Source organism: Taurulus bubalis, assembly GCF_910589615.1.
Source record: "Taurulus bubalis genome assembly, chromosome: 4".
Classification (NCBI taxonomy): domain Eukaryota; kingdom Metazoa; phylum Chordata; class Actinopteri; order Perciformes; family Cottidae; genus Taurulus; species Taurulus bubalis.
Window position 1 is genome coordinate 24,784,065 of NC_136592.1, and position 25,818 is coordinate 24,809,882.

General features: G+C 44.6%; 1 protein-coding gene across 15 annotated transcripts in view; it reads left to right on the top strand.

The window, feature by feature from the left end:
* Positions 1–556: 556 nt before the first annotated feature.
* tle3b (TLE family member 3, transcriptional corepressor b) overlaps positions 557–25,818 on the top strand; it is a gene marked incomplete at its 5' end in the record, with an annotated part of 29,444 nt that continues 4,182 nt past the window's right edge. Inside the window, 17 exons of one of the 15 annotated variants that reach the window (XM_079217232.1) lie at positions 557–580; positions 1,185–1,285; positions 1,465–1,528; positions 3,241–3,285; positions 9,244–9,306; positions 9,995–10,099; positions 16,487–16,691; positions 17,219–17,277; positions 19,958–20,080; positions 20,875–20,925; positions 21,337–21,492; positions 22,411–22,546; positions 22,959–23,131; positions 23,702–23,778; positions 23,876–24,125; positions 24,936–25,187; positions 25,365–25,508. In XM_079217232.1, the coding sequence (XP_079073358.1) occupies positions 557–580; positions 1,185–1,285; positions 1,465–1,528; positions 3,241–3,285; positions 9,244–9,306; positions 9,995–10,099; positions 16,487–16,691; positions 17,219–17,277; positions 19,958–20,080; positions 20,875–20,925; positions 21,337–21,492; positions 22,411–22,546; positions 22,959–23,131; positions 23,702–23,778; positions 23,876–24,125; positions 24,936–25,187; positions 25,365–25,508 (2,028 nt within the window). Of the gene's footprint in view, positions 581–1,184; positions 1,286–1,464; positions 1,529–3,240; positions 3,286–9,243; positions 9,307–9,994; positions 10,100–16,486; positions 16,712–17,218; positions 17,278–19,957; positions 20,081–20,874; positions 20,926–21,336; positions 21,493–22,410; positions 22,547–22,958; positions 23,144–23,701; positions 23,779–23,875; positions 24,126–24,935; positions 25,188–25,364; positions 25,509–25,818 lie in introns of those variants that run through there. The other 14 variants (XM_079217233.1, XM_079217224.1, XM_079217223.1 and 11 more) reach the window with 14 other exon arrangements.

The following is a 25,818-nucleotide window of genomic DNA, read 5'->3' on the forward strand; positions in this document are numbered from 1 at the left end:
GTGAGGTCGTGATCAAAAGTACCAACTTTGGGATTTATTTGATACATCGGATCAAACGCATTTAGCTGGTTTCCATGTTCTTCATGCAAATCGAGGCGACACATTTATATATGTTTTGACAGAAAATGGGGAATATGTGAAATAAAATGTAAGAGTATTTACAAAAAGCATTTTTACTGTCGTTTTCTCAAGGAGTAGATTACAACCAGTCCATTAAATTCACAATGGAGCTTTTAACTCTGGCCGATTTACAACCGAACGGGGCTGCGGTCGCTCGCTGCGAAAGTGATTCAGCTCCTCAGCTGTACCTCGTTTTGTGTGTGTGTGTGTGTGTGTGTGTGTGTGTGTGTGTAGGTACAAAGGAGAGGCCGACGAGGGGGATCCATCCAGCGGCCGGGCTCCGAGAGTGTGCCTCACCGCCGAGGAACAGGGCTTTGTCCGCCGCCATCCTGCGTACAGAAGGGAGGGGTGGCGGTGATTTACAGCACCTTCACCGGGATTAAGGAAGCAAAAGGAGAGGAAAAAACGCCGACTTCACTCGTGCAAAGGACGCGACATGTATCCACAAGGCCGGCATCCGGTAAGTAGCCGCCTTTGTCACTATTTAGTAAATTGACGCAAATGCTGCCGCCCTTCAAAGTATTTAATTAGCTCGTCGGAGTGGAGCTGCAGATCCACACCTTACTATTTATGGTCTGCATCGGTGCCGCTGAGCTACTTCACTCTGGCAGCAAAGCAACTGGGAGCTCGTGCTTGTTGGCGAGCAGATGAGAGGTTTTGGTTGAACTCAGAGAAAGTAGATCACCACCTCCTGTAATCCGACTTCATGTCTCACTAGAGTTTGTTAGTTACATTTGGAGACAGTGCTAAGCAAAAAGGTGAATTTAGCTTACAATCCCACATATTTTATTGTAGTTTTTCACCCCCTCTCTCTCTCTCTCTCTTCATCCTCTGCCCACCATGTAACATTACTTTGAGGACAAATGAAGCGACCCGCCTCTTGTCGCTGCACATGTTGTTGTGTGAAAGCGGTTCTTTCCTCCGCCAGTGGGAGGGGGGATGTGATAACAAACCACCAAAAGAGGAAGACAAAACAAACCATGAGGAGGAGGGATGAGCCTATTGTATTTCAACTGTGATGGCGTTATTTACACCTGTGGTATCTCCCCCTTTGCACTTTTCAGGCACCTCACCAGCCAGGGCAGCCTGGCTTCAAGTTCACAGTAGCAGAGTCCTGTGATAGGATCAAAGACGAATTTCAGTTTCTGCAGGCTCAGTACCACAGGTAATGACTAGCCTACAGTACACAGGGTTTGCTTCCTGGAAATAAACCGAAAATGAGTCGTGTGTGTGTGTGGATGTTATACTTTGCTTAAATTCAAATCAAGAATGTGATTTAATGAATGTCAAACTTATAAATAAAAAAAAAGGACAACTTTTAATTTCTCTATTCTCTTCCTATAGTCTGAAAGTGGAGTATGATAAGCTGGCCAATGAAAAGACGGAGATGCAGCGCCACTATGTCATGGTAAGAGCAGTCGCCGTGAAGCCATGAATCTGATTTACTGCCGTATCCTCCCTTAAGCCTCAGGTGAATGGTCACAGGTGCTGCAGCCCTGCTGCTTTGCAGAGGGCATGTTAGCATTTGCTCGAGCTCGGTATTGTTGACTCACGTCTGTTTTCATTGGATAAGACGGCGCAGGTGGGATGTGTGGAAGGGGGTTGTTGACGCTCCAGCAGGGGTCAAATGTCCAACTATTGATTGTGAGGTGTGAAGACCCTCCTCTTTTGGCTCTGGGGTCCTCTTTATGACCCTCCACCACCCCTCCCTAACACACCCAACGTGACCCACTAGGGGGTTAATGACTGGTCTGCTGGCTTTGTGCGTAAATCAGAGGGTTTCCTGTATTTTCTTTAAATTTCTTAACTCACCCAACTTAAACCATGGGGTCATTCAGACACTTGTGACACACCCATGGGTTTCTCGCCTTTGGGGAGAACAACTGTAAAGATAATAGACTTCTTGTATGTGGGGGATTTTCATAGAGATCAACATCACAAAATACACAAGTGTGTTTTTCCACTACTTGATATCACAATATGGGAAATGCATGCAAAATTTCACAGGGGATAATAAAATAGTTTTTCAGTGCAATGAACTATACATTTTCCCCTCTTTTGCATTTAACGCTGTACTTGTGGAACTTAAAACAACTTTGAATCACTAATTTGGACAACAGTGTTTGTAAGATGACAATGTGACGTCTTCGTCTAGTTTTTTTGATTAATCAACCAAAATTGAATCGGCCATTATTTTATTTTAATTTTTAAAGCTAATACAGGTGCTAGATTTCTATCAAAGAGCTGTGAAGAGGTGACATTTAAAACAGTTCTAGTACTGCAGTTAAAACCTAATACTTTCAGTTGAGAGCTCCCTGGTGATCAGATGGAAACAAAAGAAATGCGTGCCCCCGCAAAGACGACCCGATTCAAAGGTTCTTTCTAAGGCTGCATCGTATGCGTGGAAAAAAGAACATTCTTTATCTGAATAGTGTTGTAACTCAGACCTAACTCTTAGTTTGTGTATGCACAAGCTTATCTCGTCTGTACATGAAAGGAACGATGAACTAAACGCAGCAGTGCGTTTTGTTAAATATTATTTTCTTTGAGGAACCAGAAGGCGGTGGGAGTAGCTTTCAGAAATGGAAGCTGTTTAGTTTGTATCTGTTGGTGGGCTAACAATCTTCCGGCAATCATCGGCAGATAATGTTAATTCAATGATAGTATTGGCGTTCTCCTGTGTTTCTGAAGCCACAGACTGGCAGTGCCCAGTAGACGTAAATGAGAACAGTAGCCACTCGTCTGTCGGCTGTGGTCGCACACAGAACATGAAGCTGTCAACCTCTTTGGTTAATGTCAGTGTGTTTTTTAATAGCTCTCCCCTCGTGCCGCAACAAGTATTCACAGTCTATTTTATTGTTTGGGTACTTTAGAGGAAGGATAAAAGAGTCATAGCAGTCAAACACCATTTTCTTTTACAGCCTTGTTGCACTAACAAATTGTCTGTTCCTCATTAGAGAAAAGTCACAAGTAACTTGGGTTTCCTATTTTGTTGAACACATTGAGAATCATGACTGGCCTCCAATGTGCAAAAGTAAATGCGTCATTGAAAAATCTTTGAAACAAAGTTTTTGGGCCAGCGTTACTGTGTATTCATGTTTTCTCTTCTCTGTTTCACAGTACTATGAGATGTCCTATGGGCTCAACATTGAGATGCACAAACAGGTATGTAGCCATATCAGGGATGATTTGTGTACAAAACATTGCTGCCCCCCCCCCCTCCTTAGTGATTATAGAACACACACACACTCCTAACTGTACTCTCTACCCGCATCCTTAAATGACTTTAAGAGGCATACACATGCTGGCTTCCTGTAGTGAAAATGCTGACAGGCTAAACAACACGAAGGGCACGCTGCCTGATGGGGATGGTTTGATAAGATTAAAGTGAAGTATTTGGCAGACTGTCTGAGAGGATGTGTGTGCACTCGCACACACATATGCCAGCCCGGCTAAAAGCTCATTAGTTCAGCTGCCACCCGGCGCTGGGCATTATGCTGCAGTGGAAAGACTGTTTCAGATGAATAGGGCAAAAATGTCTGCAGTTTCCTCGACACCACCCAAGGAGCTGTTTCAGTAGTCTGAAGGCATGAAGTGAGGGGGCAGATCATCTCACCATTTTAGATAGTGACCGCTTCACATCAGGCTTCTTTGTTGGTTTATTTCCAGTTGATCGTGGGTCATGTTTAGGGTTTGCAGGACTCATCGTGGTGCTCAGCGTCTTAACGTCTTCCAGCACCGTGCTCGAGATACTTGTTCTCATTGAGTGTTTTTTTTTTTTGTAGTGCTGAAACCATTAATGGAGGGACAGATGGATACACAATTATTCACTCAAAGATTTGCTGCTATTCTGTGTTTTTATTGTAAATTGGATATCTCTCTGGGACTTTTGGTGACGTTTTATGGACTAAACAATCAATAAGAAATCGATAAATGACTCAATAGTTGTTAGTTGTGGCCCACGGTTTGCGTTGAATCAAAGCAGGTATAGTTTCTTTCATAAAGTCTGGAGGTGTGCATTTTAGTGTTTCGTGTGAAGCGTTTCGACGTGTCCACTTGATAAGGAGGGTGCATGCCGTCTGGCTGGTTACCTCTTGGTGCTGTTATGATAATACAGCTGCTACTGCAGACACCATAGTCCTGGATCCTCTATAAAAGTCAGATTACACCTGTAAACAACGTTGCAAAACAACAGTGTTCAGCTAAAGATCTGACCTGAGGCCTTTTAGTCAGCCGTGTAGAACCCACATTTTCTTTTCTATTAACACACATTAGCATAATCTTTTATTCAGTTCACTTGAAAAGAGTAAAGATTACTGTGATCTCGAGATGCCCCTCTTTTGTAAAATCTTTTTATACTTGCATTTCCATTTTATCTGATTTTTGTCTCGCCTTCTGTTTCCCTCAGTCACCTTTCACCTCCTCTATTCTCCCTTTCAACCCCCTCCTCGTGCCCTCATGTCTTTTCTTCGCTTCCTGCTCCTCTGTCTGTACCCCTACCCCAACGATGTGATGTGAATGATGGCCCTTGTGTCATTAGCTGTGTGATATGATGTATGAGAGTGGGAGTCTGTCAGAGGGGGGAGAAAGAGAGATGGGGCAGAGGCTTCATGGCCCCTCTGATCCAGAAGGTTAATGGCATCAGTGGGAGGGAAGCCCAGTCGGAGCGGCAGCACACTGCACGATTCATCAGGTGTAGGCGTAGGCGCAGGCGCGTGCGCGTGTGTGCGCGCGCTAACTAGCTGTTAGAGCCACCCCCCCCAGTTCTTGCGCGTTGTCTGTCAGGCACTTATCACCAACAAGGAGGTTGCAGGGTGGGGGTGGAGCTGGTTGTTGTGGGTGGATGCTGGTGGCAGTGGACAAAACAAAGGGGGGATGGAGACAGGAAAGGAGTGAGAGGCTTCAGGATAAATGGGTTAATCGACTGGTCCTCTCCTGTGCATCTCCTTTGTTTATCAATAAGCCCGGTGGAGTCGGCGGAGCACTCTGAATAATGCATGATTCCTGCCACCTCCCGCCCCATCTCTCCCTTCTCCCCTCCCCGGTGAGTGAGTGTTTGTGATGACATCAGCGAGAGCTAAACAGGCAGCTCTTAGCTCTCCCTGTTATTGGTAGGAAGGGAGGGAGTGAGGCTGGATTATTGGATGCAGGCAGGCACATTACTCCGCTTGTGTAGAAGATTTATTGCAGTGTGAAAAAAAAAAAAGAAGACATGATAAACTCACTTTGTGTTGTTATCGCTGCAAAGCTGGATTGGAGAAGAAGGAAAAAAAGCAGGGGAATGGGCACAAGCCGCACACATACGCGTATACATAAATAGTCGTATCCCTTACATGGCAATGCTCGTTCTGTCTTTACACACACGCATAAGCACACTGTAATTGAAGTTCCAACAGACACGTAGCTTCCCTGATGCTGAGCTGGATGGTTGCTAGCGAAGGGATCTGTGTGGTTGCTGGGGGGTAATTTGTTTTGACAGTGTCTCTTATGATGGCAAAGAGTGCAGGGTGGAGGTAATCACCCTCGCTTGCTGTCAATAAGTGATTTTAATTAGCGCAGCTCATTAGGCTGCCTCAGCAACATGCCCTGCTGACTCTGTGGTGTGCGTTTGTTTTGTTTTTTACTACCTCCGCTCTCTTTTGGTCCGTGTTTATCGCTTGTACTCGCACCTACATTTTGTTTTCAGTTCTCTCTTTTGGTAAATGGAAAGCAAAAGGAATCGACAGTTTCTACACCGTGCCATTGTATTTGGGTGCCGACTTTAGTTGCACCTCAGGTAGCCATTTTGTATAGTATGTATTTATCCTTTTCCTCACTTGTTGAGTGACTGAGGGAAGCGGTGAAAGTGCTTTTTTAAGGAGCGTCATTTCAGTTTCCTGGATGGAGGAAGAGCTTGAAAGGAGGAGCAGAGGGAGGGAGAAAAGGATCTTGTGCAAATGAATAATTTATAGAGGATTCCTGGAATTGTTTGCCAAGGTGATGATGGCCGACCTGTCTCTAAGCCAAAACAAACTGACTACGAGAACACACACACACACACACACACTCTCACTCACTCTCTCCCCCTCTCGCTCTCTCAGGGGAGCTTGACGAGGTTATTGGAGGCTGTGAGACATGCTTTATTTTGATAGCTAGGCTAGAAGGCTGGTAGAACAGTGTTACACAATTAGTGTCTCGGTGTGTGTGTGTACTCAACCAGTTGTTACTCTTGATGTGTTTTTAAATGGAAGAAAAGACGTTACGTGCGTCCGTACACATAAAGTGCACAAGTCAGAATGAAGCCTAAAATATTGCTCACATGATGGTTTGAAATCCGGTGTAACCTGTTGGAAAACAACTTATTTCCACATGCTTCCCTGCGGAAAAGGATGTTGCTTCAGTTTAGTGTGTATGAGCTCAAAATATTCTTCATGCATTTGTAATGAACAAGGTGCCTCTAAGTGCCTCTTTCTTCCTCTGCTCTGGCTGAGAAGATAATTCCCAACCCCACCACCCTCTCCCCCCCAAACCCACCACCACCATCATATGCCACTTGGTTACTTCGCCAATTGAATCCTCGTCAGAGACTCTGCTCTCCACTTGGGGGCTAATGCCTGAAGCGACCCAAATGGCTTTCAATGCACCGTTGACGGAGGGCTGCAGCGGAGAGAGAGAGCCTCTCCAGGCTCTGGTGCTACTAGACAACCCTGAGTACCTGTAATTGTGGAGCTGCAGTGAAAAGCTTCTGCAGGCTCAAAGGCTTCTGTTTTCAGTGGCTTTAAGTGATAATGAACTCTTCCCAGTGCCCGTCTCCACCACTAAAAGCACTGTGGAAAATAGTGCCTCCGAAGTGAAGCGGGAGTAATGTAAGAGTGCCGCGTGTCATTGGATTTGATGTGTTATGAGTATATATATTTTTTTCTCTCTCTGCCAAATGGCTGTGAAAAAGTTGTGTAAATAAGCCATGTGCCCATTTGCCCTCCCTAACATGTGTGAACTCTGTCTGAACAGGGTTGGGCGGCGAGATGTAGCTGATAAAGGCAGCGATTCGGTTCACTGCTTCTCCAGTTGATGCGCGAGTCATGCCCTCTTAAAGTGTAGCTGTAAAATGAACGGTGTCAATAATTAGGCACACAAAAAGGAAAAAATGGATGCAAAGGAAGTCTGTTCCATTGTTGTTTTTAATTCCTGTCTCCAAAGTAATATTTTGACTCTGAGGCAAATTTCAGAGGAAGTTAAAGGTTCTGGAACATGCAACCTTAAAAAAGAAATAACGTGAACACAACTCAACATGATCTCCGCTCTCAATGTATCTAGTGCTCCAGCTGGCATTTCAGAATGAACCTCTACCACAGAAACCTGTGTTTGTTGTTTTTTTAGCACATCCAACTAAACAATGCAGCAAAAAAAAAAAGAAAAGCAGAGTGCACCTGAATCCCATGAATGTTTTTGGCTTCCAATGGAGGCTCTGGCGTGGTGATTTTCTGTGAACAAATGGATGCCTTACTTTGGGAATCAGTTTATGGGGAGGGTTCGTAGTGTTGCTGCTCTAATAGCCGAGTGTATCAGCATACCGCTGTTTCCTACTAGCCCCATGTTGCTCCCCTTGCAGCCATTTCCAGAGAAGTGGTGTGATACTGAAACACTCTAATCCTACTGTGTGTCATTGTATCCAGCCCCCGCTAATGATGATGGTTTATGAGTCTCCATAGAGCTTCCTCTTTCTCTATGTCAGCCTCCACCCTCCCCCAGTGCATCCCCCCCTCCCCACTCCCAGTTATCCCTCATTAATTTCCCGTGCCGATCAGATCGACAGGCCGAAAATTCAATTTAATGACCTGCCTCTTTGCTGTGCCTAATATGATTTTACAGGCTGTTCTGGTCAGGGCCCCAGCCCAATTTACATAACGATCAGCCGTGCCAGATAGCGTTGCCCCGGCAACAGAAGAGTGGGGGAAGGAGGGAAGGACACGGAGGAGAGTAGTGGAGATTAGGAGGGAGGGGTGTGAAGGAGTGTTTTGGGGGGGTCTGGATGGAGAGAGAAAGCACAGTGCGTCTAAGGTCACGCGGGAGGTTGTGAGATAATTCCTGACAGGCCAGCAAAGGTCCGTCCCCTCCTCCTCTCCTTCTTTTCCCCGTCTATCCTCCTCCAAAATGAAAAGGGTGACACGCAGAGAGCTGTGCAAAAGGCCACCGGCACCTCCTGTGTCCCTTTTCCACGTTCTTCCCTTTCTCCTCCCCTCTCCTCCCTCACCCTTTCACAGTCAAACAAGGTTAAGGGAGAAAATGAGTGGAATGCAGCAGCGTATAAAACGGCGGGAAGGACCTCTTCAGCACCCCTACGCCCTCCCCACACACACACACACACACACCTGCTGGGCCTCCACCCATAATCTCTCAGAATCAATTAGTTCACCTCCCCCGGTTCAGTCAAACTATATTACCGTAGTGTCAAATCAGACTTTCACTTCACTATTCATCCCCTCCCTTTCTCCTTTTATTATGCTTTCTACTTTTGTGTTCTTCTGCTTCCTCCTCTTTATAGGGAAAGTACAGATTTAAAAAAAAAAAAAGGAAATGCGTTTGGGCAAAATGTCTTGGGACATTCGAGTGCGGTAGGTCGACAGCGCAGCACATCCATTTGTCCAAATGTAGCGCTGTAAAGTGCTCTTTGTGCGTCGAGTCCTGCAGTATCATCTTACTCTCCCAGCTAATATTCTGTGGTCGATACCAAAGATGCCTCTGATAGATAGAACCGGAGAGTTAACCAGTCTGCCCCGCCCTTCTCAATAGGCTGTAATTATGAAGTATGGACCTCATTACGGTCTCTCCAGCCAGATGTTATTAGCATATTTCAGCCTCATAATGAAATAAGGCCCGAGTCTAATGGAGGCCGGAGAGAGGGGGAAGTACATTTGCGGTCCCAATTTAGTTAAGAAATACAGGGTCAGTCCAGATGGATGCTGCAAACATTTGTGTGTGTGTGTGTGTGTGTGTGTGTGTGTGTGTGTGTGTGTGTGTGTGTGTGTGTGTGTCCACAAATGCACAGCGTTTTGTTTTATAGGTAGTGTAAGTGCTTGATTGTAGTGTTGCCTGTACAGAAACACCATCACTCTATCATGTTCTCTCTCTCTTCCCCTACAGACTGAGATCGCCAAACGTCTCAATGCAATTCTGGCTCAGATCATGCCGTTCTTATCGCAAGAGGTGAGTGTCAGTCCAGCTCGCAGCATCTTAAGAGTGAGAATCATTTAATTGAACAGTAACTGTACAGGAAATTGTGAGGCCGACGATTGGACAGAGACCCTTTACGCAATCATGTTAACCATGAAACAGCCATTGAATTAGAGATTTTAGCAGCACAACCCCACACAATAATGCAGCGCAATCGTAAATGAAATGAGGACATGTAAAGTATTTATGCTGCTCTGCAACGTGACGCTAAACATGCAAGGAACTTTATCAAGTGCAAAGCAAATGTCGTGATCTAACTCAAGTTGAACATCGCTCTGAGAAATGAGTCCAGCTGCTGAAAACAGCCACATGGAGGGAAATCACCCCTCAGGGATACACAAACACTGTTGCGCCAAATTTGCGCTTTATTGGTTGATATATTCTTGATTAAATTCTTCACAGTGATTGATGGATCCTTGGTTCATCCTCAACATCCCTTTTACATCCTATTGAATACACGACAAGTCTTTTTGATGGTTCTGCTTTGTCTTTGAGTAGGATTAAATTAATGTTGTGCATTATCGAGCATATTCTCCCCCCCCCCCCCCTCGGCTAAAAGAACCTGTTAGCAGACTTTTCTAGGTAAACCGTCAGTCCAGGCCTGGATATGTGCTAATGAATTCTTCATCAGGAATCTAATCTGTGTTTTTGTGTCCTGCAGCACCAACAACAGGTGGCTCAGGCTGTTGAACGGGCCAAGCAGGTCACGATGACTGAGCTGAATGCGATCATCGGGGTACGTGGACTTCCCAATCTGCCTCTCACTGTGTGTATACCCCCTTTTCTTACTTCATTTGACCCGAGGCCGGGGGCAAAACTGCACGCATAGAGGAGGGCCGGCGCTCCAGTACGGACACATCTACTATTTAAGTGTGCTACATTAAGCTTACGGGTTTATTCCACCTTCATGCGCCTCAGCTGAAGCGTCGCGTGTCAAGGATGACTTGGGAAAGGGTAATAGATTCAGCAGAGAAATAGGGGTGAAAAGGGAAAAGGAGTAGCTTAGTGTATTCATCTGCCACCGTTCTCTTGGCTTTTGAACATTCAGACTCACTACAAACCAGCACACCATGTCCTCCTCACTTGTGCAGACTTGCCCCTGTCTCTAGTGGTTTATTGTGTTATTATTTAAGTTTGCAATGATGCTGTCAATATGGTCTTCACCGGTGTAATTTCTCTGATTGTTGGTTAACCATGACCTGTCAGCACGCTGCGTGCAGTTCATAACAGCAGCTGTGCTCTGATTTCCTTCTCCTCAGGCAGAGTCAAAGAACATCTGATATACAGTAACACGGTCCAGGCTGAGATCAGATTATGGTGTTTCTCTGATTTCACTTTGGCTGCACTTAAAAGGTTTCAGCTAACGGGCTTACCTTTACCTCTGACCCAGCAGCAGGAGGAATTAGAGTGGTCAGGTTGGGACACGCTTTGTGATTGTAAGATTACAGCAGTGTGGACGTAGCCGGCACTGAACATTTGTAAGGTGTAGAGGGTGATGGATTTAGGCTGCAGCCAAACAATGTTGGCAAAAAAAGAACAACTCCTGTCATTCTGACTTATGGGAGTATTCACACACTGCTGGCTTTGTAGTCACACCATATAAAAGATATTTAAAAAAACAGCCTAAATGAGCTACTTTTGTTGTTGCTAGAGCTGTAAACAACCATTATTTTTCATTGATTGATCTGCCAATTATCTTCTTGATTAATAAATGAATCATTTAGTCTATAAAATGTCAGAAAATAACCTAAAATGCCGATCACAGTTTCTTAAATACACCGGGTGCCGTCTTTAAATTGGTTATTTTGTCCGACCAACAGTCCAATGGTTAAGTTTACTATCACATGAGACGAATGCATTCAGCCAAATAGATTCTGTTGCTGTGACTATGATGATCTTGTCTTTTATTTCTGTGTAACTTCCAGTGATGTTGGTTTTGTCACCAGTATTTTGTAGCCAAGTGGGAGAAGTCGTAGCTGTTAAAACCTTTGGACATCTCCAAAGGAGTTTAACGTTATTTTCCCACTCGGCTGCTTGTAATTATGGTCTGAACAGCATGAAGTGTACACAGCATTATGTCCAGTATTAATGTGTTCTCTCAGTATATTTTGGGTACTTTTGGCTTTTTCACTCAGTTGTTTTTTTTTCCCCCCTAGCTTTATTTAAATTACATTTTCTTATGTTTGATTTCAATTGAGAGCATCTGCAGCGCTCTAAACTTTAGTAGAGGAAAGTAAAGCACTTCAAAAATATGTAATTGATCTTTTAATTGTAGCCACAACCCTAAATGCACACTAAATCCACTCCGGCTAAATGTACTTTTAAGTGATTTGGTCTTCCATCTGCTTTAATTTAAAAACTATCAGCGTAGCTGCTTTATGATGGCCAGCTTGGACGCAGATGGATAGCTGACCCTTTTGATTAGCCCTCTGTAGTTGGAGGTTAGTCAGCGGTTGGCCAGTCCCACTGGTCGGGGGTCAAGTCTAATGAGAGGCAGATATCGAAATTCGATTAAGGTAAATGAGCCAGGAGCACAACCTCCAGTTTTCAAGGTAATTACTTCCTGTTTCCTTTTTTTTCCTTTTTTTTTCTTCTCCCAACCAGCTCAGTGAAACAACAGGAGTGACCCTGCCATCATTAAGGGTGGGCAGGGCCACACACACACACACACACACACACACACACACACACACACACACACACACACAGACACAGGAAAACACACTTTAATTATAGGGGCAAAGACGCACATGGCAGGTGATCAATCTCCATGTCCCCTCAGTGTGAGAGGGGCGGTGCTGCTGTCGTGTTCTTGTCATTAAAGTGATATTCAGAGAGCAGCAGACTCTGGCAGCTTCCTGCTGCAGCGCCGTCAGAAAATAGGTTTGAGTCCAGACTTACAAACACGAACACACGCGATAAGCGGTTGTGATGCAGTAAATCTACACATTGTATTGAAGTCCCCAACAAACAGTCTGCTAATCCAGCTAGAGTTAACTGATGAGCCCAGGGGGGACTTCTAGGACAACAAGATGGACATTCTTCACCATTTTCAGATTTCTAATAGACTGGAAGGATTGGAAATCATTATATTATTATTTGTCACCACAGTCCTAATCCTTTTTTTTTAAATTTTTTTTTATAAAGTTAATTCCCCCGATCATGTGATGGCTGCCTGGCTGCTGGCGTGTTTAAAATAAAATAAAAAAAACCTGTGACCTCTGCCCAAAGTAAACTAGTAGGTAATGTACAGTATAATATGATGCTTTTTGTAAATGTTAATTGTTTCCATCATTTTAAACTACAAAAACACAAGTCACCTTCGACTTGTGTGGGCAGAACTGTGTGAAGACAAAGAAGCAAAACTAGTCTCGTCCGTCCTACAATATGTTTTGCATAAGTTTGGCCTTGGGCGACGTGTGATTTGACGGAGGTGTTATGTCATGTCGATGCCATCGCCCTCCTCTCCTCTCCGGGATGTTAACCGAGGCAAGATTGTACTTTGATACTGTTTAACGAGTCGGTTCCAGGTGGTGTGCTGCTTATCGCCAACCCCTATTCAAATGCTGTGGAACACCCAATGTAAAGTTACTCTGCCTGGTTTCTTTTCAATTTTTTTTGCCAACAGTGATCTCCTCTGTCACAAGTTTGCATGTTTTATTTGCATGTGTATATTTACTTTATTAAAAACGGTCATATTTTCATCCAGTTTGAGTGTGTAGGCTTTTTGTAAAGTAAGAGTCTGCACACGTACACATGGTGTGACTTTTCAGCATCTACACATTAAGGTCTGTTCCATGGAGCCATCATATTGGGGTTTTCTATTAGCTGGCCCTTATTTAATTGTATTTGAAGTTATTTAACAATAAGACAATAGTCTGACTTCACCAGCCTTATTATAAGGGGCATTACACAATGAATCAAGCTTACTGTTATATTAAAGTATTTTCAATTGGAGGAAACTATTAGTTCATTAATGAATTAGTTGATAGACGGTAGAGATGAACTGAGTGTAATTTTTTTGCTTGTTTCCAATACCTGTAACTTTTTTTTTGAAGACCAACCTCCTGATTCAGACCTTTCAAAGAACTATAATTAACAACAAAGCTCCAGACTAACTTTATTCACCACCATCCTAAACAACTATCTTTAACTTAAGTGAGACTGGACCGACAAACATTCTAAATATTATTCTTTTACTTTAAAAAAAATCATCTACAGTAGACATTTGTATAAAACCGGTCTTAATTTCTAATATTGCTGTAAAACCATCTCCTTCAAAACAACTATTGATTCAAGTTCCTTGCCAAAACCTACATTTTACAACATTACATTTGATCAATATACTATGATGGTTATAATCTCTTCAGCCAATGCTCGGCTTACTGTGTAGAGCTTGAACGCACCACAGTGCCAGTTAGCCGGTTAGCTCCGGGATGGAAATGAATTACCATATAACAAGTGTATAAATAAATTCCAAATGTTTTAGTTAATGTCAACTTATGTTGGATTGGAATTGCGAGTTTTGTATCTTCCTCTGCATCTTCAACCAACAGAAAATATATTTAACATTTTGATAATTGAATGAGTCAGTCTTTTTAAAGCCAAAATGTCTTGAATGTGTCATATGAATGTGAATATTTGATGGTTTCCGTTACTATTTGGGCATTTTGGACTGTTGATTGCACAAAACAAGCAACTTGAAGACGTCCCCTTTTCACTGTGGAACGTATTTACTTTTTATTGTCCTAGTTTTGTTTCTTGTACCATTTCTGGCTGAACCTCTCCTCTTCCTCTCTCCTTTGACTCAGCAGCAGCAGCCGCCTCATAGTGTCTACCCAGCCTTCATGGTCAGTTACCAAACATAGAGACACAATCTGTTGTTACCAAGTGTTTTCAATTGCTTGCTGGCAGTCTAACATGTGTCTTTGTGAAGGGGGGGCTGATGTCTTTTTTCTTTTGGAGACGACGCATGTCTTTGGGTGTGTTTTGGATATTTTTTGGCATCCAGTCCTTGGTCCACCTCTCTTCAGGTGTCTCAGATTTGATGTTATTTCTAGCTTAAATTTTTTTTTTTCCAGAATCTAAATCCTTTAGCGAAGGATGTAGTCCGATTTTTAGGAAGAGAATACAATGATCCGCAGAAGCTGTCGTAAAGCACAGGATAAGTAGGTAATGTGGCACTCATTGCCAGACTTATTAAGCCAGCCTGCCAGCTGGTTTGTGCTGGTGCTGTTGACGCTTGTTCCACCTGACAGTACCGTTCTGCAGGGAGCCAGCTTCGCCTAGTTAACTTTAATTGCCTGTTTCCTGTGGAAGTTGCCTGAGCTGTGGCGGCATTTACACATAATGAAAAAAGATAAGTGTGAAAGGAAGCCAGCTCTTTTTACCCATGAATATTGAATTGGAAGCAATTTATTTTCTGAAATTTTTCCCCTCTTTCTCTCTCTCTCTCTCTCTCTCGCACTCTCTCTCTCTCTCTCCCCCTCCTCTCCTCAGCCATAGCTCGTTAATGAGGCTTCTTGATAATGATCCCTGCACGCTTTTCCTCATTAGGCACACTCAATAGGGACGTCCCTGACTCAATCCCTCGCTCTCGCTCTCTTTCATTCTCTTGTTATTTTCTGATTCTGCCTCTCCCTCCCTTTTCTTGTTCTGGCTGCCCCCCACTCTCTCTCTCTTTTTTTTTTTACCCGCTTTTCCTTTTTCCTCAACAAATAGGCTGCTCGGCACACCAATACAATATCGATTAACAATGCCGCCCTTCAGTTGCTTCTATCATCGTACGATTTCAGGTCCAGCGCGACATAATGAGCTGACTGAATAATGGCCAGCTGCTAAATAAAGCTTTAAATGTGGTACGCCACTAGATATACCCTCGTCTAGTTTCTCCATTTTATGTAATGAATGTATGGATGAGGCTATTGAAGTTCTACCCAGCAAGCAGAATAGCAATCATGTTTTTTTTTTTTCTTCTTTGGAGAGGCAGTTGATGGATGTGCTAAGTGTTATTTAACCTTGTTTTAAAGCACTTGCTTCCCTCTTGCCTGAGTGGCTCTTTAACTCCTGTCTATCTACTCGCTCCTCTCTGGCTGCCGCTCTCACACAGACATCCACGGCCTCTTGGGAAGTGTGTGTGTTCTCCACAGTGTCTGTGTTTAACAGCATTTTGCTGGAGGAGCAGGCATGTTTGCGTCGTTTTTTTTCCAGAGGGTTGAAAGGTTTTGAGGTTTTCAAGTGTAGACCTATTGATTTGTAAGCGACCCAACTATGATTTGAAGCGCGCTGGATTGGGAGAGAGCAACCAAAAACGCTCTGTATCATCGCTGACGACCAGAGGTGATATGTGGTCGACTTAGTTGTCACATAAAGGTCTCGTACCATAAATAAGAATTCCGAAGCCCTTTTTAAAACCACTGCAGCAGTGTTGTAATACGGGAAGTTCATGGTGTGAAAAGAGCCCCAGGTCTATAAGATGCACCTATAGGCACTCACGGCTCACTGGTGTGCAAACCTGTGCAGAAAATGAATCAACAGCAATTCTGATTTGATTTGTCAAGCATCAACTTCAGATATTCTCCGGTTCCAGCTCCTCATGATTTACTGCTTTCCTTTAAAAAAAAATATTTTTTTTGTAAATAGAATATATTTGTGTTTTAGACTGTTGGGTCAAACAAAACCAAATCATTTTAATGCATCACTTTTGCCTATGGACTAACCAATTAATAGATAGATAGAAAAGCTACATGACGGATGAAAGTAACTGGTAGTTGCAACCCTACTTTGCACTGCCACGATAAATCAGATAGATTGTGTTTTACGTTTTTAAACGTGACCTCACTATGAAAGCTGTGGTCTACTTTGGGGTGAAACTCGTAATGTATTCTGTTTCGGTTAGCCAACACACAGCCAGACGTAACCGTGCTGTACATCTACAGCTAAGAACAGAATCCGTTTCCCCCTCAGACAGCGAATGAGCTGGATCAGCATGTTGGCAGTCACCGTCAGTCTGCTATTATGCATAAATGGTTTGGCCCTGAACTAAATGTTGTCAAAGCCAGCTCTAATGCATGAGTAGAGTGCGGTCATTCCTGGTTGCACTCCCCAGCCGACCCACTTGTCCTCTGTCTTGTCTCTCTGCGTTTGTTTACAGCAGCAGCAGCTTCAGGCGCAGCACCTCTCTCACGCGGCCCACGGCCCCCCGGTCCAGCTGCCCCCTCACCCCTCCGGCCTGCAGCCGCCCGGCATGCCCCCTGTGACGGGCGCCGGCGCCGGCCTGCTGGCTCTGGGTGCTCTCGGCAGCCAGGCTCACCTGCCTGTGAAGGATGAGAAGAACCACCACGACCTGGAGCACCGAGGTGAGGATCACTGCCTGACACGAACACACACACACATAAACACATACACGCACACACAACCTTAGCGTTTTAGCACTGATGGCTGATTGTTTTAGCCAATAATCATCATAGAAACATGTTTTCAAGTCTGACTGCAGTCGTAAATGTGTTTGGTCCAGATGTCCCTAAACACTTTTCCAGAAGTTCAGAGGTCAAACATTCTGTCTACTTGAAAAACGAATAAACACAGCCGGTGTTTTTTGTTGTTGCACAAACTAAAGCCTAAAATGCTTAATACGGACTTATAATTCATTCATAAAGCATCAATAAATAATTGAAGCATGAACAATAAAAAAAAAGTTATTAGTTACAACTTATAAACCCTTTTTATTGAAAGCAGCTCATTAGAAAGTGTTAGGAAAATTGCAGCGTTGCAGACATGAGAGTAATCTTTTCGCTGAATAATAATTGAATAACTGTTATCTGATAAGAGCGCTGAGTCGTGGTGACACCCATACTAATTTGTGTTTCTGCTTGTCTCTCTCCTGGCCCCTCATCTTTTCACTTGCCTCTGGCCAACTCTCTGAAAGAGCGTGAGTCGAGCACGGTACGTTGACTCTCCTTCTCCTTTGTGTGTCTGCCGGTCTCCGGCTCACTGTGTCTGGTGATTAGGTGTGCTTTACGTGGACTTAAGCCCACTGTTCAATAGAAATTTGTGCTCTCTGTGCAGGAAGACACACATTTTTGTACTCAGTGTGGGCGGGCGGGGGTGTGTGTGTGTGTGTGTGTGCGTGTGCGTGTGTGTGGGGGGGGGGGTTATAATGAAGTCTGGCCAAATAAGCCAGTGCCATCTAATCCAGGTGGAAAATGACTCCAATCACTGGGCGAGGATTAGTGGTCAGCTACCTCCTTTAATTTCTGCACAATTAAAAGCGACTTTGACTCTCCTTCTATTCTTCGCTCGCCACTTTAAAGGATTCACTGTTGCGTGTGTCCTGTACTTTATCTACCTCTCTCTTTTCCTTCCCACATATCCATTTTTTTTATTTTCTTCTTATTTCTTTCCTTCCCACATATCCATTTTTTTTATTTTCTTCTTATCTCTCTCATTTACTCCTTTCCTCCACCGCTCCCCCTCTCCCTGTCTGCCTCTCGCTATCTCTCTCCTCCTTCTCATGTTAAAGTCCTTGTTTATTGGACTGGCTTAAAGCTCTCAGTTAGCTGGAGCGTAACGCTCTGTTGGATCTGCTCGGCCAGATTGAGTTCCCATTGACTGGCCACCCTGAATGGGACCACTCATGTCTGAAGGGAACCCAAACTCGTCCCCCATCTCGTATGGTGACGAGCGGCTGCCAATACTGCCTTACCTGATCTCCTCACCACCCTCCCCATCTCCTCTTTCCAGTGCACAACACACACACACACACACACACACACACACACACACACACACACACAGCGTCTTCCTGTAATGTTGTCTCAGGTCATCTGATACCAGAGTTGGAGGCAACTGCAGGGTTATTGAGTCTAAGCAATCCTTTAAAGGTCACCGGCTCAGATGCACAGACGGGCTGTAATGCTGGAGGAGATTGTTCGTCTGTCAGACGGCATCTTCGCACCAAGCCAAGACTCAAACTCTGCGTGTGGCTTTCTTTTCCCCAGCAGTAGCCCGAAATACATTTGCATATTCTCACCTGACAAGAAGGGACATGAAATTGGCAGGAAGTGTGCCATTAACTGTCCAACCTCAGTGTTTTCTTGTCGTCACACTCTGCTCTCCTCGGCTCAGGAGTTTTTTTTCCAATTTTTTTTATTTTACCACTCGAGCAGTTACCTTTCTCTGCTGCTCGCCTTTCTCTTCCCGTCATTTGCAGTGAAGAAGTCAGACATCTTCCTTGTCCCCTCTGTCTGTTTCTGATGAAGGCAGGGATTTGTTGAGCTGCCTGCCAGCGTCGGCTCGCCTTCACCCCTCCTCTTCCTCCCTCCCTCCTTGCGGGTCGGCCTGTTTGGCAGTGCCCCCCCCCCCCCCCTACCCACCAGTGCCCACACTACAAAAAACCCCGTTTCCAGCTTCTGAGAGAGTGCCAGCCTGTCCAGGCATTCCCACTAGTGGGGAGAACTCATTGCCACACTGCTACGCTCTCATTGCTTGCCAAGTTCCTTTCCTGTTTTTCTCTCTTGTCTTTCTTCCTCTTTTTTTTTCTTTTTTTTTTTCCTCCTTATTTTCTCACTTTGCCTCTTTCATGGGTCTTTTCTCTGCTGGCAACACCCTCTTTGTGTCTTCACATTGCACTCTTGTCCAGGTTCCCTCAATGGCTTCTTTCTTTCCTTCCTCTTTTTTATTCTGGTTGATTTTCATGAACTTTGCTGTCATTTTATGCCATTTAGTCACGGATCTGCCACAGCGCACACACTGCACACTTACACACACACGCGCGCGCACACACACTCATGGACTCTCAAGCAGTCGTAACTGTCGGCTTTACAGTTACATTGTGAGATATTTTGGTCACTTATTTTTATTTGCTTGTATTTGCATGTCACAGATCAGAACATAAAGTCAGGAATGTAAGCTGTGTTTGGTTTGAATTGTTAATGCAGCTTCAAGCGTGTCCCTGACCAGGTCACTCTGAGGGTCCACGAGAGGATTAGGTGTGTGTGCGTGTGTGTGCGTGTGTGTGTGTGTGTGTACACCAAATATCCCATGCTGCATTCTGCTCCCACCTCACATTTTCTCTCCACCTCTCCTCAATCTGTCCTACGTATCACCTTGCTTGCGAGTTCTTTGTCTTCCAGAGGCGTTTTGTGGGTTTGCTCTGCTGCCTCGTCTGTTTCCTTCTTGCTCCGCTGCCTTGGCAGCTCTAGCAACAGCAGCACTAAGCTGTCCCAGAATCCTCTTCTGCACCTCCTGTCCCAAATCAGTCCAGCTCAGTCCAGGAGCATTGTGTGTTTTAGCTTTACATTCAATATTGTCACTGCTCTGACAAAGAAAAAAAAAAGGCTCCACAGCCATGCCTGGACTTAAACGCACCATTTGGTTTCCGGCTCTTCTGGTTTCTGAGAGACTTGCTGCATTTAATTTTCCCACATATTCACTTGAATGAGGCGCATATGCTTACTCTTTTATTTTCTAAATATTGGTGGAGTCGTTGGTAGGTTCAAATAGAGAAAGATGACATTTACTATGTTGGCAGTATTTTGAGGATGCTAAGACGCAAAGGTGTAACTCACTCAGGGGGAACTGACGTGGTTCGGCTACATGTTGTTGTTGTTGTTGTTGTTGGCAGAATAACTCGGTGTCGCCGTCAGACAGCCTGCGGGCAGCGAGTGAGAAGCACCGCGGCTCTTCAGATTACAGCCTCGACTCCAAGAAACGCAAAGTGGACGACAAAGACAGCATGAGCCGATATGTGAGTGTTTATTGCTTTAATTGTTCCAGCTGACGAGTTTGAACTCTCCCACTCTAGCTGTGGGTGAGAGTGTATGTTTACTATATTAGGCTTCTCTTGAAACAAGTTACACGTCAGGGCATAAGGTGAGCGTCAGCAAACCAAAATATAGCATGAAAGCTATTTCACAACCAGTTTATTACTTGTTATTTAATTGTATAGCCAACACAATTTTTGCAGTGATTTACTTAATGGGTCTCTACATTCCTAATAATTTCATAGTAAGTGTCGTTGAAGAGAGTATCCACAGTAATTTGGCTCTAATTAAAGAGAACATCGAGACAGTGTTCAATTGGTACATTTCTAATTAATTAATTAATTCCAATTGAATGCTAAGCTAGTGCCTCCTTGAGTCTTTTAATCAGTGCACAGCACGTCAGCTGAACATTAGTAAGAGGTGGGTATGCAATGCAACATACATGAAGAATAATGTTTACTATTATTAATGAATATGAATGTACTTGGGTTCAAATGGACATCAAATAAAAAGTTCCCTCTAATTACAGCCGTGTTACACAACCAGGACACTTCCAAGGCATTGTAATTATGAGGAAATAATATAAGTCACATTTTCATGTGTGTACAACAGTGTCTTAAATGATAATAAACAAATGCCAAAAAAAGTTTACAAAGGTCATAAATCTGGTCTTTGATGTTGATCTATTGTTAAATAAATTGGACTGCATATGTTTTTGCTCACTGTGCTGTGTGTGATCTCCCAGTAATGTTAAGCACATGACTCTTTTGTTTTCCAGGACAGTGACGGAGACAAAAGTGACGACTTGGTGGTCGACGTTTCCAATGAAGTAAGACTTCGTTTGAACTGAGCCGCTCCGCCACATTTCTCAGTGTGAACGCCGCGCAGAAACTAAACACAGCGCTCTTTTGTCATTTGTCTGTCGAAGCCTCAACACCTTTTACAGCGTTGCCAAAAAGTCTGTCATAATATTGCTTGTGTGTGAGTGTGTGCCTGCTTGCTGTATTTCTTTTGCCATTCATGCAGAAAGTAATACAAAGAGAAAGGGGAGTGACAGGTGAATGAAATGTGTGTGTGTGTGTGTGTGTGTGTGAGAGGGAGAGTATGAGCACGCACAAGTATACTTATCTGTGTTTGCACACGAGGCCCCAGTTTGTTTGACCTACATGTACATGCCAGTGGCTTTCCTCCGGTCTGTTTGCTCAGTCTCGCTCTCTGTCTGTCTCGTTTAACTTTGCAGGATCCAGCCACCCCCCGAGTCAGCCCCGCTCACTCTCCTCCAGAAAACGGCCTGGATAAATCACGAGTCCTGAAGAAGGACGCCGCCCCCAACAGCCCCGCCTCCGTCGCCTCCTCGGGCAGCACGCCGTCCTCCAAAGCAAAGGACCACGCCCACGTGAGTGACACACGGAAAGACTAGACAGAAGATGAAAAAGGGCAGTTACTGTGGAGGGTGAGCTGACAGACTAAAGGGCATTTGTCAAGTGAAGTGGGTGTCTGTGTGCAGGACTAATACGCAGGAGGCTTAGCAGTTGGCTGCTATGAGGGGCTTGAAGGGGCAGAGATGCACTCTCAGGAAATCAAACCCTGTGGCTCACTCCTCTCAATCTCCTTTATGGCTTACCCAATAAATGGTCATTTCTTCCTTGGCCTGAGGCTGTAAATAACCCAGAGACACGGCAGCGAGGGAACTGCTGTCTCCCTCTTTTCTTGCTTCGCCTCCTCCTCTCCCCACTTTTTTCTCTTCATACCGAAGCACTCACTAACCAGGCTAAAACAATCCTCAATCATTGGTTTTACATAAACCATTTCGCTGAGGATTAGGATAGACTTATAGTCCACATCTATGACACCCAGCCGCTCTCCGTCCCTCATTAGTGTGTGTCACCAAACTAAACCCTCGACTCCTCTTACTTCATCTGCAAAGGAAGAAAGATGGATTCATTATGAGAGTGTTTGGGCCACCATGTTGTTTGTCTAGTCGCTCTTAACAAGCCTGACTTCTACGCACACGCACACACAGACACAGACATACACACACACACACACACACACACACACACACACACACACACACACACTCTGCTGTAATGAAGTGTCAGTGTTAGATTGGATTACCTTGAGCCGTCCACTCAGATTGTCACTCTGGATTTCTCTGAAAATGGGGGTATTTTTCAGACTCACTTTAGGATTTTTATTTTTACACTGGCATGTTTCATTTTGTGTGGCTGGGAGTAAGTGAACTCACAACTTTCAGTAAGCGGATAAAAAAAACAAGGTTTCGCCCAGAGATTAAAGACTATTTCTGTTTTAGAATGACAAGTCGTCCACACCCAGCCTGAAGTCCAACACACCTACTCCGAGGAATGAGGCTCCAACGGCAGGAACCAGCACCACTCCAGGACTGCGGCCTCTTACGATGGGCAAACCACCCGGCATGGAGGCATTGGGTATTGGGAACACCTTCTCTGCTTTTGCTTGAAAATGAGTTAAAATAGAATTCTCCTTCTCCAAAGATGCATACCATGTGCTTTTCTTCCTCTTATGTGATAATAAACAGATTACTTTTAGGTTTTAGGATGCTGGCCGGACAAAATAAACATTTAAATGACATGAAATCGGCTTTAGCAACTTGCGATAGACCAGACTATCAATGAAGAAAGTAATCTGCAGATTAGATTGAGCTTTTGATTCATGACCTTGGAAATACAAAAAAATAAAAAATCCATTAGAAGTTGTTCTGGAGCTTTTGATCTTATCACACAATCTGTAATGAACCATAGTTCCAAAGTTTATTTTATTATCTTATTATTGTCTCCCGTCTGCAGCGTTTCTATTAAAATGCTCTTCTCTCTGCTCTAGCGGCCCCGGCCCTGCGCACGCCTCTGTCCATGGCGGGTCCATACGCCTCCCCGTTCGCGATGATGGGTCATCATGAGATGAACGGATCCCTGACCAGCCCGGGAGTCTATCCAGGTCTCATTTCACCGCAGATGAGTGCTGCAGCTGCCGCCGCCTACGGACGCTCACCAATTGTAACTATTTCAGTTTCTATATAGAATTTATGAATCCAATGAGGCTCCTCTTCACATATACTCATTCATTTATTCCATCAGTTTGGCACAACGAAGCCTCACCAGCGTCTGTGTGAATTATCCTCCATGGCTGTAGGTTGTGGGATCTGACTTTGAGAAACATAAAGCATTATTTCCACAACTCATTGTGAATATTTCTGCGTGGCTGGCTGCAGCTTGTTGTGTGTATATAATGAGATAGTACAAAGGCGGCCTCGCTCCTTTACTTTGATGTTAGTTAGTTAGCATTCTAAAGGCTTTTAAATAAAATGCCTCTCCGTGTTTGAAAATCTCCCAGGCTTTCATTAGCATTAGCAAGTGGGATGCTGTAGCCTTGTGTAAAGCTTCTCTGTATGCAAGGAAGCTGAGTCTGCGCCTTTCAAGGGATTTGCCTGGAAAAGATAGCACGAGAGCTCCTCAGGGCCTCCGCGGTTAAAATGAGGCATACATTTTAATTTGAATGTTAGCTCAGACTAATTTATCTTTTCAGGTTATAGGTTGTTTAACTCCTGGCTGTTATTTGTCACGCAGGCAGGGTTTGACCCTCATTCTCACATGAGAGCTCCAGGCCTGCCAGCCAGCCTCACGTCCCTTGCTGGAGGAAAACCGTGAGTAGCTGGACTTTTTTGGATTTAGCCGTCGAAACAGAGTGCATATGCATCCGGGCTCAGACTGACCATATTTCCCCTAATTTGTCCCCTGCAGAGCGTATTCTTTTCACGTGAGTGCAGATGGTCAGATGCAGCCCGTGCCCTTCCCTCCTGATGCACTGATTGGCCCCGGAATCCCGCGCCACGCTCGCCAGATCAACACATTGAGCCACGGGGAAGTGGTGTGCGCTGTCACCATCAGCAACCCCACACGTCACGTCTACACCGGCGGCAAGGGTTGTGTCAAGATCTGGGACATCAGCCAACCGGGCAGCAAGAGCCCAGTGTCCCAGCTCGACTGCCTGGTAACTAGCATCTCCTTTTCTTTTTTACAAGGAAGTGCTTGTCAAAGAGTTTTTGGATCCGTGTTATTATTAATGTGGATGTTTCAAAGCCATCCGTCCAGTACAGAAACATAATGTACTCATTTCACGAGGTCTCTGCAATCGGCCTCCTTCATTAAGATTTTTTTTGAGCATCAAATGTAGCCTGACTCCAGATCCCAACAGACAGAGATGTGAATAATTCAGCAAAGTGTCTCACTGCTGTGCTGAAATAATCCTTAGTGAGGGAAAAAAAGAAAAGCCTGCTGAGTAATGATGTTCTGATTGGCTGACCCTGTCTGCCATTACCCAGCTCATTACTTCCTCCCAACTGCCTCCCATTTCTCATTTTGATACTGTGGCTTCATGCCATCCTCATACGGCCCCCAACACCCTTAAGGTGCGTCCAGAGTGCAATTGGGTCTTATAAAGCCATCGGGGTGCCGTTTTAATCCGACCAAGAGCTTCCACGGTCTTATTGATCTGTCTTCCTGCACTCTTGGAGCCTGGCCAACTGCTGCAGCCCCACTCGCTCCCTGCATCTCTTGTTAAAGCCGACATCCACATCTTCACTGTAACACAAAAAAACAGACGGCAGCAACCTGAAAACTCCACTTGTCAAAGAAAAGCTCCTATGAAGTTTCAGTAGAGACAGTGGACACACTGATGATGTATGCTGCTAATCTCTCTCTCTGTAATTGAGTTTGTCTTTAACCTCATTGTCCTCTTCTAGTAGATGTTTCTCATGTTTAAATTGCATCAAGATCGTGATGATACTTGTTTCTCTTCCAGAACAGGGACAATTATATCCGCTCCTGCAAGCTCCTGCCTGACGGCCGCACCCTGATAGTGGGTGGCGAGGCCAGCACGCTGACCATCTGGGACCTGGCCTCACAGACGCCCCGCATAAAGGCCGAGCTCACTTCCTCCGCTCCAGCCTGCTATGCGCTGGCCATCAGCCCTGACGCCAAGGTCTGCTTCTCCTGCTGCTCGGATGGAAACATTGCCGTGTGGGATCTCCACAACCAGACCCTCGTTAGGTCAGTACTTAGTGTTTTTACCAATATGGGCTCGATTCAAGCACCGCCTGAAAGACTTAATTGACTCACGGGGATGTGTGCTTCTGGCATTCTTTTAATACACAGCTCATAGACACAAGATGGATGGCTTTATCCTCTGTTTCTGACTTTATGTTTGGTGTATTTGGGGTCTTCCAGGCAGTTCCAGGGCCACACAGATGGAGCCAGCTGCATCGACATCTCCCACGACGGGACCAAACTGTGGACCGGAGGGCTCGACAACACGGTGCGCTCCTGGGATCTGAGGGAGGGACGACAGCTCCAGCAACACGACTTTACCTCACAGGTTAGAGAAACGCTTGTAACTTGCATCTCAAGCGTCAGGGTTCTTACGGTCAGGGAAAACCTGGGAAAGTCATGGAATTTGTAAATGGTTATTTCCAGGCCTGGAAAAGTCCTTTTAATATGAATTATTTCAAACTCAGCGTAAATGAAAGTCATGAACACATGAATATAACACATTTCCATGACTTTCATTTACGCTGAGTTTGAAATAATGAATATGCTTTTAAAAGAAAGACGGTCAAAATATAAGCAGGCATACATACATCTATGTAAATGTTATAAACTATTGTCTCATTCATTTGTGTCATTTA